Raw genomic sequence first — 17,978 nt, 5'->3', positions numbered from 1 at the left:
GGAAGCTGTTAGTGCTGTTGTGTCAGACCTTACAATCCTTTATCCCGACCTGGTTTTCATGACCGTGCCAAGAGCTCCTGCATGGCAAAGGTGGCAGTGACACTGATTGTATCAGGGACATCAGTTGCCTGACGAGGCAGGGAACAAGGGATAATCCGTTATCCCCTGACAGCCTTGGAACATTAGTTACTTGAATCGTAGCCCGAGTGGAACGGAACCATTGTAACCACCTTGGGCTGTGGCCAGGGTGGAAATCTACCAGTGACTAAAGACAATCATGGCTCAGCCCTATAAACAGCAGTCCTAAGTGAGGCCTTGAAGCTGTCCTGGACTGCAGTGGGCTCCACAAGCACCTCCCTCAGACTGGGAGCCTCCTGGACTTGCAAACCCTCGAGTTTGCAATGCTCAGAGGACTGTGCCTGAAGACAAGACCTGGGCTGATTTCCCCCACTCCTCGAGGCTCAGCCCTCACCTGTTGAGGAATGCAAAGGCATTTGACCTGTTTCACTGAACTCCAGGGGAATTTTTAACAGGTACTTTTGCACACATAGATATTGATGTAGACAGCTCTGTGTGTGCATGTGGAGTGACCAGGCTATGAATGTTGCTATCTCGAATCTGTAATTCAGTCGTTGTAATTGCAGTAAACCCTATCAAGTCACCTTGTAAATGATAAATTAGTCAGTGATTAAATACTCTTAAACCCTTTGCACCCTCCCCTCTGCACCCCTGGATTCCGTGTGTGCCATTCTAAAGAGGTTCTAATTTGATTTTCCTTTGCATGACTCATCTGTGCAGCGAGCAACAGACGGAACCTTGACGTTGAACTCTGTTAACCTGCAATTCCACAAATTCATATTAAAACCTGCTTTTGCCAACAGCTTTTATGGTGATTCTTTAAGTGACCAAAACCCCTCATTCACACCCCCTTGTCAGCAAGAGCTGGAGCCAGGAAAACTCCAAGAAGAGAAGCAATCACAATCTGAAATGAACATTTGAAATTCACAACATTTTAACATTGTGCTGCTAATCTTGCCTCAAGTTACTTGCTGTCCTAAAATAATTTTGACTTCCTGTTTAATGTTGTGTACAGGATCAGCACTTTCTGCAGTGGAGTCTGGCTGAAGAGGATTTAAATATGCAGAAGAGTTTTTTGTTATAATGATAAATTCTTTTGTGATAACTATTGTGAACAATTATTCTCTTGGAGACAATCCCCGAATATTGAATTGCTCCCAAATTTCATCTCCTTCACAGGAAGATTTTGATGAAAAAGATCTGAGTGGACGTGGAGTCTCTTATGTCTCATGGTTCTTCTCCTATGCTCTCAGCACAGCTGTGCCCTCACTTTATGGACCTTGCCGAGACTGTTGACTTGCCTCTGAGTTGTGAAGGAGAGAATATTGTCCTTTGGATGTTCCATATGCGTGTGGCACCCCTGAGACAGAGCACTTCTCTCTTTCATGTTTGAGTTGGCAGATGGAGTTACATCCCTGCCAGAAGGAACATTTCACCCATGCAGTCCCCACCCCTCTGGCATTTTCTCTCCGTGATCCTGCAGAAATCACTAAGAGGTCACTTGGTGCCAAGAAAGACTCAAACCCATTTAAACTGTCCAGCCTTAAGAGTTTTATGAGAAAGTGATTCGTCTACTTACAGTGAACTTCATTTTGATGGTAGGCCAGGCAAGCTCTGCTGGTAATTGATGTGTACTCTTAGTTTTTATACATAATACCCCAAAGTTAAATGTGAAAATGGGTTTACCCTATTGGCAGGTGCCCTGTGTTCACAGAAGCATGACGGGGTTCCTGAGGAAGTGCTCTGATAAGAGGAGGCTTTGATAGCAGCCTGATTGAATTCATTGCGTAGAGGGAGATGAAAGAAAACTTGTCATGGTAAGTCCCGAGTATTTAACAGTAACTTTTAAATGGAAAAGAATAATGATCAGAACCAGAGAACAGATTCCCAGTAAACTTGTAATGACACTTTGTGCCTGCATGGCAAAGGACTCGGCCTGACATTGTACCTATAACCAAAACCACCATTCAGATCAGGGCAGGTGGTGATCTTGCTGTGTTAAAAATGTTGCCAGTCCTTGGAGATCATGAGGCTGGTTCTAAATCACAGAAGTTCCTGAGTTCTGTTGTTGACCTTCCCTTCTGAGCTCATTCAGTCAGGATCTGCTTTCTGGTCCTCTGCTCCTGCCTGATGCCTGGCTCGGACTCCCTGAGTGCCGAGGAGGTGGAGCAGTCTGGCTCTGCTTCTCATCTCTTTCACATCCCCTTTGCAGTTTGCTGGAGGTGTCAGATATGGTGAATGAAAGTAATAAACTATTGATGGTCTGTCAGGGAACGAAGAGAACGTGTGTAACAGCAAGAAGGAAGGAGATTGGCAACAAACTCCTGCTTGTGTCTCTCTGCTGGGACTGCTGTGTGCTCATCCAGGTAATTCAGATGCTTTTCCTCAAGAGCTGCCTCAGGGAACTCTGCAGCCTTTCAACCCCCTACACAATGAAGCCTCTGGGGCCAGTGAGAGGGTGCCAAAAATTGAGGGACTTCATATGACTGGTGTTTGTGCTAGATAGATTTGTATTCACCTGGATAACCCAGAGCATCCTGCCCTTTCTGTTAGAGAAGAGTGGGTTTTAAAATTCTGAGCAACGGGGACCTCACTTTGCTTTCCTTCAGGAGCAGAACAACTCTGTAAATCCCAGAAAGGCAAGTCTCCAGGAAAGGAGACTCCTCTTGCCCTATAAAGGCAAATTCATTGCTTTGTCCTTCTTTCTTTCTGCCTTTTGATTTTTAATGTGAGGCATCTTTCCCTACCCAGGGAAAGGAAGGTTGTAACTCTGAAAGCCTTGTTTGTAACCTACGCACCCTGGGACTTGCCCAGCTCTCTGAGTGTGTGCCCTGTGTTGAGAGCCCTGAAAAGAGCACTGGAAGGGCTCAAAAGGGGCCAAAGAGAGGCAATCAAAATGTATTTCTGCAGGTGTTCATAAATGAAAAATGGTAAAGACAAACAAGTTGGAGTCAATCCATGATGAAGGTCTTTAATTGAAAGCTCTGGTAACTCATTCATGTATTTTAGCATCTCCATCCTCAAGAAGGGATCTCTGGAAAGGGGAGATGCCTGGGAAGAAGGGCATCAGGGTTGGCTTTGGGCAGCAGCTCTGGATCCTCCACACTTGGTTCAAGAAACGTAAAGTTTTCAGGCCATTATATTGCCACGACAATAATTCAGGTCCACAACTTTCAGGACGTCAAGTGTAGTACACGATCTGAGATTCAGCTGGGCTCCTTTACAAACAAAAAAAGAAAAAACCAAAACCATGAGATCCTGGTTTAGATACTGTTGAGTGATCTGTGCATTTGTAGACAGGCCTTAACACCTGGCACATTGCACTTGCCTTTTGAATCCCATTGAGCACCCTCAGGTGCCAAAGCAAAGCATGCAGGGAGTACAGAGAAATGCTGCCATGCAGAGCTGAGCCTGAGCTGTAAAGCAGCTGTCCATGACAGGTTTGGAGACAATCAGCTTGAAGGAAGGCTCAGAATACTTTGATGGTGCTTCAGGATTATCACAGTAAAACTTAGTTCACTTGGATATATTTAAAACAATTTTTTTTCCCATTAATACAAAATACTATTGCAAGAGATCAAAATACAATTAAGGCACCCACAGCAACTCAGCTCATTTATACCAGTCTACACCAGCTACAACAATAGCTGCCATTCTACAGGGGGGTAATTTTGTTCCCTGGTTTCTGTCAATCTTGAGTTGGAAGAGGAGCCTTTGTGCTGTAGTCATTCCCCAAGGGAATGAAATGCCAGGCCAATGGGAGACAGAACTGATTTGCTTGCACCCACCATGAACTTCATAGGTCATGTAGGTGGTGAGTCCGCTGCACATAGAGAAGATGTCTGCTCCATAAGAGTTGAGGTTGCTGTCCAATCCCTTGGTGACAAAGGTGAGCTTCCTTGTAACTCTTCCAAGACTGACCTGGTTCTAGACACCAAAAGAGAGCATTCAGCAAGATCAGTGGCGTGATGCGTTTCATGGCGGGCATATGGCGAGTTGTGCAATGATGAGCCGGTGCTTGGGCTGTGACTGCCCCCTGCCTTTAGTGGTGCCTTTGCCATGGCACAGAGCTCTCTCCCGCCCCAAAGGAAAAGGGAGTCTGGACAAGGGTAGCTGCAAGGCAAAGGTGTGAGCTGACAAATGCAGGGGGGTATTGCAGGGCCTCGGAAGGCCTTGGAAGGATTGCCATGCCCAAAGAATTGGTGCCCTTGCAGGATTCCTGAGAGAAAGGGTTTCTCAGCAAGCTGCAGAGCTCAGCTTCCTCAGAGAAAGTGCAGCTGGCAGAGGGAATGAGGGCCCCCCCGGCCCCCTTTTCTTTGGACAAACCATCCCTAGGGCAAATTGCCAAGCCGCACTGCTGTGGAGGGCAAGACAGTCCTGCCACGTGGGACAAGCTGCTCCTCTCCAGCAGCAAAAAGCAGAGTTAAGAAACGGCCCCATGGAATCCAGTGGAAAGACACACTTGGCTGGGATGGCTGGGATTGTTAAAGGCTTTCAAAATATGCGCAATATGGTCACGGTGCCTCTGCCCATTGCACTCTGCTTCCTTCTCACTGGCAAGCAAGGAGTTGAAATGAGCTTCAAGGTCTCTGACATAAACCTTAGGACAAGCTAGCCTGGAATTACAGCTAAAGCTGCATCTTTTTGCTTATGCTTTTACTGGGGTCCTTCTCCTGTTTATCTTAACCTGCCACAGTTTTCTTGCCCTTTAAAGCCTGGATTTTTTTAAGGACTCACTTCTCAGTCTTCAAGGAAAGCCAGTGTCTACCAACAGTGTCTGCTGAATGCTGAGATTTTAAAATCAGTGGGCTGAACTAAGGCTAATATGGTGTAAGGTTCTTTTGAAAAAGTTTGAAAGGTTATTTAAACTTAATTAAACTCTCCATGCTTCAAGATTTGTCATTCCTGAATTAGACCTAGTGGAGAAAATATAGTTTTTGCACTGCAAATGAGAGACTCTGAAAAGCAAATGTATTTCAGCCAAGAATGTAAAATCTTGGATTATATGACAGTATAACAAAGGTTGAATTTAAACACCCATTTAAAGCATTGTAAAAGTAATCTACGTAACCTGCAACTTTGAACAAACATTATTAACCTGCACTACAGGCATTTGAACATGGATAACACTGTAAATTTTAAAAGATTTCAAATTATGTACCTGAAAACATCACTAAAGTGAAAATAAATAGCGTTTAATATACACAATCATTAATAAGTTTTTGAAAATACCAATAACGCAGACAAAAAAATGAATATTAATTACTCTACAACATCTGAGGCAAATTCTGCTTTTAATCTTACCCTGTTCTCTGCAGCCAGTCTGAGCAGGGCATCAAAGCTGGGCATCTCCTTCTGGTTCATGACGGAAATGTAGCAAGTTCTCTCTTGCATCACTTTGGTTGCAATGACGCCCTGTAAGGAGAAAGTTATTGAGCACTCACAGTTCACTTTTCCAACTGGCAAAAAAATGGAAAAAAGTCTGGATAAAAACCAGCAAGGAATACCAATACTTCCTACCCCAGATCCTGGACTCAGAAGCTCAACAAGAAAGCAAGAAGCCCCGTGCCTTGGTCAGCTGGAGCGGGAGGCAGCCTCCTCGCACAGTGCCTGGCAAAGCGCGCACCCTGCCACTCACCGTGTTGTAGTTCCAGATGGTTTTCCAAGACAAATCGTTGCTTCTTTGTTCAAAAACTGCCACACGTGTTTGACTATTGATGGTCATATTTTGGAAGACTCCCCCAACAGAGATCTGGCAGTTGTCATCACTCTGCTGAGACTAAAACGCCAAATAATGGAACACGATTAGATTTTGAAGTGAATTAGTGAACTACCCAGACCCCTGGTAGGACAGAAGAAGTGCTGCCCGCAGGGAGCGCCAGCAGTGAGCTGAGGATTTTGCCAAGGACAAAGGCTCAAGGCTGTGGCAAAGTTGGGCAGTAGCCATAAGAATTCTTTGCCTGCCTTCCCCGAATCATTGCTGCATCTCACAGCTGCTGTGTGGTGCTTTTAGAGTGTGAGGCGTGCAAGAGAAGTAGCCAGAAGGAATGCAGGCTCAAGGTCTTGAAGGGAAAGCTCTGGTCACCCCCGATGTGTTTCAGCCTCTGCATCCCCAAGAAGTAAGCTCTCCAAAGAGGAGATGCCGGGCAAGAAAGACATGGGGCTTGGCTTTGGGCAGCCCCCGCCCTCGGGTGGAGAAGAGTAAGGGTTTCAGACCTGGTCAGTGTTGCCATTGTTGTTGCAGTACTTCAACTCCACAGCTCTCAGGACATTGAGGGTGACGCATGGTCCCCGGTTGACTTGGGTTCCTGGAAAAGCAAGACAAGAAAAACCTGACCCTGGGCACTGCAGGGGCAGGCTGGTGCCAGTTGCTGGGCCCTGTCAGGCCATGAGCTTGTGAGAGGAGCCTGCCGAGTGCAGGTCCTGAAAGTCATGGGCAATGCCATCCTTGACCCGGGAACAACCGGCAGGGAAGGAAGCCACTTGGCCTGGTGCTGTGAAGCACACAAATGTTTGGTGGCTTGCTGGGTGAACTCCTGAGCAAGGTCCAAAGGGAAGGACAGGGCATCTTGGGACGAGCCTTTGTCTTTGCCTGGGCGTTGCAGAGGAGGTCAAGGTGGGCCAAAAGTCAGGGCCCAAACTGAAGCCACATGAAGCTTGACAGAAGGGAGGTGGAAGGGTTTGGAGCAGGTCAGTTCTGCAGGCTGGGACTCAAGCCTGGTGCAGTGCTGATCTGCAGAGATGCCGAAGGCTTTCTGCCTAAGCTGAAGCTCTTGCTTTCTGTCCGTCTTGAGTTGGAAGAGGCCCACTGGTGCAGTAGTCATTCCCCAAGGGGAAAAAAGTGCCAGGTGAGAGAGAGACAGAATTGATTTGCTTGCACTCACCGTGAACTTCATAAGCTTTGTAGGTGGTGAGTCCGCTGCACATGGCCGTGATGTCTTGTCCGTAGGAGTTGAGGTTGTTGACCAATCCACTGGTGACAAAGGTGAGCTTCCTTGTAACTCTTCCAAGACTGACCTGGTTCTAGACACCAAAAGAGAGCATTCAGCAAGATCAGTGGCGTGATGCGTTTCATGGCGGGCATATGGCGAGTTGTGCAATGATGAGCCAGTGCTTGGGCTGTGACTGCCCCCTGCCTTTAGTGGTGCCTTTGAATGGCCTGGGGCCCATGGGAGCAGTAGTGTGCCTTGAAGACAGTTCCTAAGGCAGCCCTTTGTAAGGCAGTCAAGGTGCAGGGAGCCTAAGGAGAAGGGGCAGCAGCGCAGGGCAAGCGCGGAGCCGGAGCGGAGGAGCGCAGCCGGTGTGTTAAGGCAGACGTTCGAGCAAATCATTTGCTCAGTCGCTGCCCTGGCCCCTCAGAGCTCCTCAGGTTGGAGGCTGGAAGCCTGGCAGGAGAAGTCTCTTTCTGCAACCACCTCAAAGGGAAGCAAAGAGAGCAGCAGTAGGAGCGCGCAGGTCCTTTTTCCACTGGGACTCTTTGCAAGTGCTGCTTAGGACCTGTCTGAGAAGTGTGGGGGTTGGAGCGGGACAGGTCTTTCGGAAGGGCTCCAGAGTGCTTTGTTTCCCATGAACTTCCACTCTGGTCTCCTACTGGGGGCCTTTGTCACCTGCACCAAGCCCCGGGATGCCTGTCTTTCCTCCTATGAGCTCGGCTTCCCGCTGCTCTCTAGCTCCTTCCTCAGCTACGGCCACGGGCCTGCAGTTGCGGCTCATGCCACTGGTGTGGGGGAAAGGCTGGGCACCACGGAGACGCTCTCTCCCACCCCAAAGGAAAAGAGAGTCTGGACAAGGGCAGCTGCAAGGCAAAGGTGTGAGCTGACAAATGCAGGGGGGTATTGCAGGGCCTCGGAAGGCCTTGGAAGGATTGCCATGCCCAAAGAATTGGTGCCCTTGCAGGATTCCTGAGAGAAAGGGTTTCTCAGCAAGCTGCAGAGCTCAGCTTCCTCAGAGAAAGCGCAGCTGGCAGAGGGAATGAGGGCCCCCCGGCCCCCTTTTCTTTGGACAAACCATCCCTAGGGCAAATTGCCAAGCCGCACTGCTGTGGAGGGCAAGACAGTCCTGCCACGTGGGACAAACTGCTCGTCTCCAGCAGCAAAAAGCAGAGTTAAGAAAGGGCCCAGTGGACTCCAAGGGCAAGAAACTGTTGCTCCTTTGCACTCTTACCCTGCTCTGTCTGGCGAGTGTGGCCAGATTATCAAAGCTGGGCATCTCGGTTCTGTTCATGACGGAAATGTAGCAGGCGTTCTGTTGCGGGACTTTGGTTGCAATGACGCCCTGGAAAGAGAAAGTTATTGAGCACTGGCCGTTCCGTTTTGCAACTGGGAAAATCTGGGATAAAGTCTGGATTAAAACCAGCAAGGAATACCAATACTTCCTACCCCAGATCCTGGACTCAGAAGCTCAACAAGAAAGCAAGAAGCCCCGTGCCTTGGTCAGCTGGAGCGGGAGGCAGCCTCCTCGCACAGTGGCCGGCAAAGGGCGCTCCCTGCCACTCACCGTGTTGTAGTTCCAGATGGTTTTCCAGGAGCCACTGACGGTCGTTTGCTGGATAACTGCCACGCGCCATGTCTTGTGGAGGGTGACAATTTGGGACTGGCCAGCAATGATGACTTCCTGGCTGCCATCCTGACCCTGATCCGGACCCTGATCCTGACCCTGGGGAGGTTAAAACACCAAGGACAGAACATCTTCAGCCTTTGAACGGAGTCAGTGATCTCGCCCCCAAATCCCTGGTAGAACAGAAGAAGTGCTGCCCGCAGGGAGCACCAGCAGTGAGCTCAGGATTTTGCCAAGGACAAAAGATCAAAGTTGGGCAGTAGCCATAAGAATTCTTTGCCTGCCTTCCCCGAATCATTGCTGCATCTTACAGCTGCTGTGTGGTGCTTTTAGAGTGTGAGGCGTGCAAGAGAAGTAGCCAGAAGGAATGCAGGCTCAAGGTCTTGAAGGGAAAGCTCTGGTCACCCCCGATGTGTTTCAGCCTCTGCATCCCCAAGAAGTAAGCTCTCCAAAGAGGAGATGCCGGGCAAGAAAGACATGGGGCTTGGCTTTGGGCAGCCCCCGCCCTCGGGTGGAGAAGAGTAAGGGTTTCAGACCTGGTCAATGTTGCCATTGTTGTTGCAGTACTTCAGCTCCACAACTCTCAGGACACTGAGGGTGACGCATGGTCCCCGGTTGACTTGGGTTCCTGGAAAAGCAAGACAAGAAAAACCTGACCCTGGGCACTGCAGGGGCAGGCTTGGTGCCAGTTGCTGGGCCCTGTCAGGCCGTGAGCTTGTGAGAGGAGCCTGCCGAGTGCAGGTCATGAAAGTCATGGGCAATGCCATCCTTGGCCTGGGAACAACCGGCAGGGAAGGAAGCCACTTGGCCTGGTGCTGTGAAGCACACAGGTGTTTGGTGGCTTGCTGGGTGAACTCCTGAGCAAGGTCCAAAGGGAAGGACAGGGCATCTTGGGACGAGCCTTTGTCTTTGCTCGGGTGTTGCTGAGGAGGTCAAGGTGGGCCAAAAGTCAGGGCCCAAACTGAAGCCACATGAAGCTTGACAGATGGGAGGTGGAAGGGTTTGGAGCAGGTCAGTTCTGCAGGCTGGGACTCAAGCCTGGTGCAGTGCTGATCTGCAGAGATGCCGAAGGCTTTCTGCCTAAGCTGAAGCTCTTGCTTTCTGTCCGTCTTGAGTTGGAAGAGGCCCACTGGTGCAGCAGTCATTCCCCAAGGGGAAAAAAGTGCCAGGTGAGAGAGAGACAGAATTGATTTGCTTGCACTCACCGTGAACTTCATAAGCTTTGTAGCTGGTGAGTCCGCTGCACATAGAGAAGATGTCTGATCCATAAGACTTGAGGTTGCTGTCCAACCCCTTGGCCACAAAGGTGAGCTTCCTTGTAACTCTTCCAAGACCGACCTGGTTCTAGACACCAAAAGAGAGCATCAGCAAGATCAGTGGCGTGATGCGTTTCATGGCGGGCATATGGTGAGTTGTGCAATGATGAGCCAGTGCTTGGGCTGTGACTGCCCCCTGCCTTTAGTGGTGCCTTTGCCATGGCACAGAGCTCTCTCCCGCCCCAAAGGAAAAGGGAGTCTGGACAAGGGTAGCTGCAAGGCAAAGGTGTGAGCTGACAAATGCAGGGGGGTATTGCAGGGCCTCGGAAGGCCTTGGAAGGATTGCCATGCCCAAAGAATTGGTGCCCTTGCAGGATTCCTGAGAGAAAGGGTTTCTCAGCAAGCTGCAGAGCTCAGCTTCCTCAGAGAAAGTGCAGCTGGCAGAGGGAATGAGGGCCCCCCCGGCCCCCTTTTCTTTGGACAAACCATCCCTAGGGCAAATTGCCAAGCCGCACTGCTGTGGAGGGCAAGACAGTCCTGCCACGTGGGACAAGCTGCTCCTCTCCAGCAGCAAAAAGCAGAGTTAAGAAACGGCCCCATGGACTCCAAGGGCAAGAAACTGTTGCTCCTTTGCACTCTTACCCTGCTCTCTCTGGCCAGTCTGGCCAGATTGTCAAAGCTGGGCATCTTGCTTTTGTTCATGATGGAAATGTAGCAGGCGTTCTGTTGCGGGACTTTGGTTGCAATGACGCCCTGGAAAGAGAAAGTTATTGAGCACTGGTCGTTCCGTTTTGCAACTGGGAAAATCTGGGATAAAGTCTGGATTAAAACCAGCAAGGAATACCAATACTTCCTACCCCAGATCCTGGACTCAGAAGCTCAACAAGAAAGCAAGAAGCCCCGTGCCTTGGTCAGCTGGAGCGGGAGGCAGCCTCCTCGCACAGTGGCCAGCGAAGGACGCTCCCTGCCACTCACCGTGTTGTAGTTCCAGATGGTTTTCCAGGAGCCACTGACGGTCGTTTGCTGGATAACTGCCACGCGCCATGTCTTGTGGAGGGTGACAATTTGGGACTGGCCAGCAATGATGACTTCCTGGCTGCCATCCTGACCCTGATCCGGACCCTGATCCTGACCCTGGGGAGGTTAAAACACCAAGGACAGAACATCTTCAGCCTTTGAACGGAGTCAGTGATCTCGCCCCCAAATCCCTGGTAGAACAGAAGAAGTGCTGCCCGCAGGGAGCGCCAGCAGTGAGCTGAGGATTTTGCCAAGGACAAAGGCTCAAGGCTGTGGCAAAGTTGGGCAGTAGCCATAAGAATTCTTTGCCTGCCTTCCCCGAATCATTGCTGCATCTCACAGCTGCTGTGTGGTGCTTTTAGAGTGTGAGGCGTGCAAGAGAAGTAGCCAGAAGGAATGCAGGCTCAAGGTCTTGAAGGGAAAGCTCTGGTCACCCCCGATGTGTTTCAGCCTCTGCATCCCCAAGAAGTAAGCTCTCCAAAGAGGAGATGCCGGGCAAGAAAGACATGGGGCTTGGCTTTGGGCAGCCCCCACCCTCGGGCGGAGAAGAGTAAGGGTTTCAGACCTGGTCAATGTTGCCATTGTTGTTGCAGTACTTCAGGTCCACAACTTTCAGGACATTGAGGGTGACGCATGGTCCCCGGTTGACTTGAGTTCCTGGAAAAGCAAGACAAGAAAAATGCAAAGCCCATGAGGTGAAACCTGTGACCTTGGCTGCCGCTCTGCAAGAGGGGGTGGTTGTTGCCGGGAGCGAGCGAGGTCGTGAGTCCTTGGCTGCAGGAGGAGTGTTGGAGACGTGCGAGGGGAAGATTCCTTTGGAGTGCCCAAAGAGCCTGGGCCGTGTGGCTGAGGAAGGAATGGCCCCAGAGACGGGCTCTTGCCCACGCTAGGGCTGTTGCCGTGCAGCCCTTGGGGCACTGTTCCACTGTCTGTTGGGAGTGCAGGGGGCTGGGCAGTGCAGGGGCAGGCTGGTGCCAGTTGCTGGGCCCTGTCAGGCTGTGAGCTTGTGAGAGGAGCCTGCCGAGTGCAGGTCCTGAAAGTCATGGGCAATGCCATCCTCGGCCCGGGAACAACCAGCAGGGAAGGAAGCCACTTGGCCTGGTGCTGTGAAGCACACAGGTGTTTGGTGGCTTGCTGGGTGAACTCCTGAGCAAGGTCCAAAGGGAAGGACAGGGCATCTTGGGACGAGCCTTTGTCTTTGCTCAGGTGTTGCAGAGGTGGTCAAGGAGGGGCAGAAGTCAAGGTCCAAACTGAAGCCATGTGAAGCTTGACAGAAGGGAGGTGGAAGGGTTTGGAGCAGGTCAGTTCTGCAGGCTGGGACTCAAGCCTGGTGCAGTGCTGATCTGCAGAGATGCCGAAGGCTTTCTGCCTAACCTGAAGCTCTTGCTTTCTGTCCGTCTTGAGATGGAAGAGGCCCACTGGTGCAGTAGTCATTCCCCAAGGGGAAAAAAGTGCCAGGCGAGAGAGAGACAGAATTGATTTGCTTGCACTCACCGTGAACTTCATAAGCTTTGTAGGTGGTGAGTCCACTGCACATGGCCGTGATGTTTGCTCCGTAGGAGTTGAGGTTGTTGACCAATCCACTGGTGACAAAGGTGAGCTTCCTTGTAACTCTTCCAAGACCGACCTGGTTCTAGACACCAAAAGAGAGCATTCAGCAAGATCAGTGGCGTGATGCGTTTCATGGCGGGCATATGGCGAGTTGTGCAATGATGAGCCGGTGCTTGGGCTGTGACTGCCCCCTGCCTTTAGTGGTGCCTTTGCCATGGCACAGAGCTCTCTCCCGCCCCAAAGGAAAAGAGAGTCTGGACAAGGGCAGCTGCAAGGCAAAGGTCTGAGCTGACAAACGCAGGGTGGTATTGCAGGGCCTCGGAAGGCCTTGGAAGGATTGCCATGCCCAAAGAATTGGTGCCCTTGCAGGATTCCTGAGAGAAAGGGTTTCTCAGCAAGCTGCAGAGCTCAGCTTCCTCAGAGAAAGTGCAGCTGGCAGAGGGAATGAGGGCCCCCCCGGCCCCCTTTTCTTTGGACAAACCATCCCTAGGGCAAATTGCCAAGCCGCACTGCTGTGGAGGGCAAGACAGTCCTACCACGTGGGACAAGCTGCTCCTCTCCAGCAGCAAAAAGCAGAGTTAAGAAACGGCCCCATGGACTCCAAGGGCAAGAAACTGCTGCTCCTTTGCACTCTTACCCTGCTCTGTCTGGCGAGTGTGGCCAGATTGTCAAAGCTGGGCATCTCGCTTTTGTTCATGACGGAAATGTAGCAGGCGTTCTGTTGCGGGACTTTGGTTGCAATGACGCCCTGGAAAGAGAAAGTTATTGAGCACTGGTCGTTCCGTTTTGCAACTGGGAAAATCTGGGATAAAGTCTGGATTAAAACCAGCAAGGAATACCAATACTTCCTACCCCAGATCCTGGACTCAGAAGCTCAACAAGAAAGCAAGAAGCCCCGTGCCTTGGTCAGCTGGAGCGGGAGGCAGCCTCCTCGCACAGTGGCCGGCAAAGGGCGCTCCCTGCCACTCACCGTGTTGTAGTTCCAGATGGTTTTCCAGGAGCCACTGACGGTCGTTTGCTGGATAACTGCCACGCGCCATGTCTTGTGGAGGGTGACAATTTGGGACTGGCCAGCAATGATGACTTCCTGGCTGCCATCCTGACCCTGATCCGGACCCTGATCCTGACCCTGGGGAGGTTAAAACACCAAGGACAGAACATCTTCAGCCTTTGAACGGAGTCAGTGATCTCGCCCCCAAATCCCTGGTAGAACAGAAGAAGTGCTGCCCGCAGGGAGCGCCAGCAGTGAGCTGAGGATTTTGCCAAGGACAAAGGCTCAAGGCTGTGGCAAAGTTGGGCAGTAGCCATAAGAATTCTTTGCCTGCCTTCCCCGAATCATTGCTGCATCTCACAGCTGCTGTGTGGTGCTTTTAGAGTGTGAGGCGTGCAAGAGAAGTAGCCAGAAGGAATGCAGGCTCAAGGTCTTGAAGGGAAAGCTCTGGTCACCCCCGATGTGTTTCAGCCTCTGCATCCCCAAGAAGTAAGCTCTCCAAAGAGGAGATGCCGGGCAAGAAAGACATGGGGCTTGGCTTTGGGCAGCCCCCGCCCTCGGGTGGAGAAGAGTAAGGGTTTCAGACCTGGTCAATGTTGCCATTGTTGTTGCAGTACTTCAGGTCCACAACTTTCAGGACACTGAGGGTGACGCATGGTCCCCGGTTGACTTGAGTTCCTGGAAAAGCAAGACAAGAAAAATGCAAAGCCCATGAGGTGAAACCTGTGACCTTGGCTGCCGCTCTGCAAGAGGGGGTGGTTGTTGCCGGGAGCGAGCGAGGTCGTGAGTCCTTGGCTGCAGGAGGAGTGTTGGAGACGTGCGAGGGGAAGATTCCTTTGGAGTGCCCAAAGAGCCTGGGCCGTGTGGCTGAGGAAGGAATGGCCCCAGAGACGGGCTCTTGCCCACGCTGGGGCTGTTGCCGTGCAGCCCTTGGGGCACTGTTCCACTGTCTGTTGGGAGTGCAGGGGGCTGGGCAGTGCAGGGGCAGGCTGGTGCCAGTTGCTGGGCCCTGTCAGGCTGTGAGCTTGTGAGAGGAGCCTGCCGAGTGCAGGTCCTGAAAGTCATGGGCAATGCCATCCTCGGCCCGGGAACAACCAGCAGGGAAGGAAGCCACTTGGCCTGGTGCTGTGAAGCACACAGGTGTTTGGTGGCTTGCTGGGTGAACTCCTGAGCAAGGTCCAAAGGGAAGGACAGGGCATCTTGGGACGAGCCTTTGTCTTTGCTCGGGTGTTGCAGAGGTGGTCAAGGAGGGGCAGAAGTCAAGGTCCAAACTGAAGCCATGTGAAGCTTGACAGAAGGGAGGTGGAAGGGTTTGGAGCAGGTCAGTTCTGCAGGCTGGGACTCAAGCCTGGTGCAGTGCTGATCTGCAGAGATGCCGAAGGCTTTCTGCCTAACCTGAAGCTCTTGCTTTCTGTCCGTCTTGAGATGGAAGAGGCCCACTGGTGCAGTAGTCATTCCCCAAGGGGAAAAAAGTGCCAGGTGAGAGAGAGACAGAATTGATTTGCTTGCACTCACCGTGAACTTCATAAGCTTTGTAGCTGGTGAGTCCGCTGCACATAGAGAAGATGTCTGATTCATAAGACTTGAGGTTGCTGTCCAACCCCTTGGCCACAAAGGTGAGCTTCCTTGTAACTCTTCCAAGACCGACCTGGTTCTAGACACCAAAAGAGAGCATCAGCAAGATCAGTGGCGTGATGCGTTTCATGGCGGGCATATGGTGAGTTGTGCAATGATGAGCCAGTGCTTGGGCTGTGACTGCCCCCTGCCTTTAGTGGTGCCTTTGCCATGGCACAGAGCTCTCTCCCGCCCCAAAGGAAAAGGGAGTCTGGACAAGGGTAGCTGCAAGGCAAAGGTGTGAGCTGACAAATGCAGGGGGGTATTGCAGGGCCTCGGAAGGCCTTGGAAGGATTGCCATGCCCAAAGAATTGGTGCCCTTGCAGGATTCCTGAGAGAAAGGGTTTCTCAGCAAGCTGCAGAGCTCAGCTTCCTCAGAGAAAGTGCAGCTGGTAGAGGGAATGAGGGCCCCCCCGGCCCTTTTTTCTTTGGACAAACCATCCCTAGGGCAAATTGCCAAGCCGCACTGCTGTGGAGGGCAAGACAGTCCTGCCACGTGGGACAAGCTGCTCCTCTCCAGCAGCAAAAAGCAGAGTTAAGAAACGGCCCCATGGACTCCAAGGGCAAGAAACTGTTGCTCCTTTGCACTCTTACCCTGCTCTCTCTGGCCAGTCTGGCCAGATTGTCAAAGCTGGGCATCTTGCTTTTGTTCATGATGGAAATGTAGCAGGCGTTCTGTTGCGGGACTTTGGTTGCAATGACGCCCTGGAAAGAGAAAGTTATTGAGCACTGGTCGTTCCGTTTTGCAACTGGGAAAATCTGGGATAAAGTCTGGATTAAAACCAGCAAGGAATACCAATACTTCCTACCCCAGATCCTGGACTCAGAAGCTCAACAAGAAAGCAAGAAGCCCCGTGCCTTGGTCAGCTGGAGCGGGAGGCAGCCTCCTCGCACAGTGGCCAGCGAAGGACGCTCCCTGCCACTCACCGTGTTGTAGTTCCAGATGGTTTTCCAGGAGCCACTGACGGTCGTTTGCTGGATAACTGCCACGCGCCATTGCTTGTGGAGGGTGACAATTTGGGACTGGCCAGCAATGATGACTTCCTGGCTGCCATCCTGACCCTGATCCGGACCCTGATCCTGACCCTGGGGAGGTTAAAACACCAAGGACAGAACATCTTCAGCCTTTGAACGGAGTCAGTGATCTCGCCCCCAAATCCCTGGTAGAACAGAAGAAGTGCTGCCCGCAGGGAGCGCCAGCAGTGAGCTGAGGATTTTGCCAAGGACAAAGGCTCAAGGCTGTGGCAAAGTTGGGCAGTAGCCATAAGAATTCTTTGCCTGCCTTCCCCGAATCATTGCTGCATCTTACAGCTGCTGTGTGGTGCTTTTAGAGTGTGAGGCGTGCAAGAGAAGTAGCCAGAAGGAATGCAGGCTCAAGGTCTTGAAGGGAAAGCTCTGGTCACCCCCGATGTGTTTCAGCCTCTGCATCCCCAAGAAGTAAGCTCTCCAAAGAGGAGATGCCGGGCAAGAAAGACATGGGGCTTGGCTTTGGGCAGCCCCCACCCTCGGGTGGAGAAGAGTAAGGGTTTCAGACCTGGTCAATGTTGCCATTGTTGTTGCAGTACTTCAGGTCCACAACTTTCAGGACATTGAGGGTGACGCATGGTCCCCGGTTGACTTGAGTTCCTGGAAAAGCAAGACAAGAAAAATGCAAAGCCCATGAGGTGAAACCTGTGACCTTGGCTGCCGCTCTGCAAGAGGGGGTGGTTGTTGCCGGGAGCGAGCGAGGTCGTGAGTCCTTGGCTGCAGGAGCAGTGTTGGAGACGTGCGAGGGGAAGATTCCTTTGGAGTGCCCAAAGAGCCTGGGCCGTGTGGCTGAGGAAGGAATGGCCCCAGAGACGGGCTCTTGCCCACGCTAGGGCTGTTGCCGTGCAGCCCTTGGGGCACTGTTCCACTGTCTGTTGGGAGTGCAGGGGGCTGGGCAGTGCAGGGGCAGGCTGGTGCCAGTTGCTGGGCCCTGTCAGGCTGTGAGCTTGTGAGAGGAGCCTGCCGAGTGCAGGTCCTGAAAGTCATGGGCAATGCCATCCTCGGCCCGGGAACAACCAGCAGGGAAGGAAGCCACTTGGCCTGGTGCTGTGAAGCACACAGGTGTTTGGTGGCTTGCTGGGTGAACTCCTGAGCAAGGTCCAAAGGGAAGGACAGGGCATCTTGGGACGAGCCTTTGTCTTTGCTCGGGTGTTGCAGAGGTGGTCAAGGAGGGGCAGAAGTCAAGGTCCAAACTGAAGCCATGTGAAGCTTGACAGAAGGGAGGTGGAAGGGTTTGGAGCAGGTCAGTTCTGCAGGCTGGGACTCAAGCCTGGTGCAGTGCTGATCTGCAGAGATGCCGAAGGCTTTCTGCCTAACCTGAAGCTCTTGCTTTCTGTCCGTCTTGAGATGGAAGAGGCCCACTGGTGCAGTAGTCATTCCCCAAGGGGAAAAAAGTGCCAGGCGAGAGAGAGACAGAATTGATTTGCTTGCACTCACCGTGAACTTCATAAGCTTTGTAGGTGGTGAGTCCACTGCACATGGCCGTGATGTTTGCTCCGTAGGAGTTGAGGTTGTTGACCAATCCACTGGTGACAAAGGTGAGCTTCCTTGTAACTCTTCCAAGACCGACCTGGTTCTAGACACCAAAAGAGAGCATTCAGCAAGATCAGTGGCGTGATGCGTTTCATGGCGGGCATATGGCGAGTTGTGCAATGATGAGCCGGTGCTTGGGCTGTGACTGCCCCCTGCCTTTAGTGGTGCCTTTGCCATGGCACAGAGCTCTCTCCCGCCCCAAAGGAAAAGAGAGTCTGGACAAGGGCAGCTGCAAGGCAAAGGTCTGAGCTGACAAACGCAGGGTGGTATTGCAGGGCCTCGGAAGGCCTTGGAAGGATTGCCATGCCCAAAGAATTGGTGCCCTTGCAGGATTCCTGAGAGAAAGGGTTTCTCAG

General features: G+C 51.9%; 2 protein-coding genes across 2 annotated transcripts in view; one reads left to right on the top strand and one right to left on the bottom strand.

Annotated features, from left to right (window-relative positions):
• The first annotated feature begins 1,646 nt into the window (after window positions 1–1,646).
• The window catches only part of GKN2 (gastrokine 2), a 122,660-nt gene continuing 106,328 nt past the window's right edge, over window positions 1,647–17,978 (top strand). The window contains exon 1 of the mRNA XM_064638159.1: window positions 1,647–1,895. The gene's annotated coding sequence lies outside the window, so the exon portion shown is untranslated. The remainder of the gene's footprint in view (window positions 1,896–17,978) is intronic.
• On the bottom strand, window positions 3,030–17,796 carry LOC135403810 (uncharacterized). Its single transcript, XM_064638151.1, has 14 exons — window positions 17,527–17,796; window positions 16,598–16,689; window positions 15,991–16,149; window positions 15,658–15,768; window positions 12,402–12,540; window positions 11,473–11,564; window positions 10,866–11,024; window positions 10,533–10,643; window positions 6,963–7,101; window positions 6,295–6,386; window positions 5,717–5,857; window positions 5,383–5,493; window positions 3,867–4,005; window positions 3,030–3,296 (listed from the first exon to the last, which is right to left on the bottom strand). The coding sequence occupies exons 1-14, from the start codon at window positions 17,567–17,569 to the stop codon at window positions 3,208–3,210; spliced, it is 1,617 nt and encodes a 538-aa protein (XP_064494221.1). The 5' UTR covers window positions 17,570–17,796; the 3' UTR covers window positions 3,030–3,207.

The sequence above is a fragment of the Pseudopipra pipra genome, chromosome 28 (genome assembly GCF_036250125.1).
Source record: "Pseudopipra pipra isolate bDixPip1 chromosome 28, bDixPip1.hap1, whole genome shotgun sequence".
In the NCBI taxonomy this organism is placed as follows: domain Eukaryota; kingdom Metazoa; phylum Chordata; class Aves; order Passeriformes; family Pipridae; genus Pseudopipra; species Pseudopipra pipra.
The sequence above is the reverse complement of the archived record's forward strand: the minus strand, read 5'-3'. Positions and strand labels throughout refer to the sequence as shown.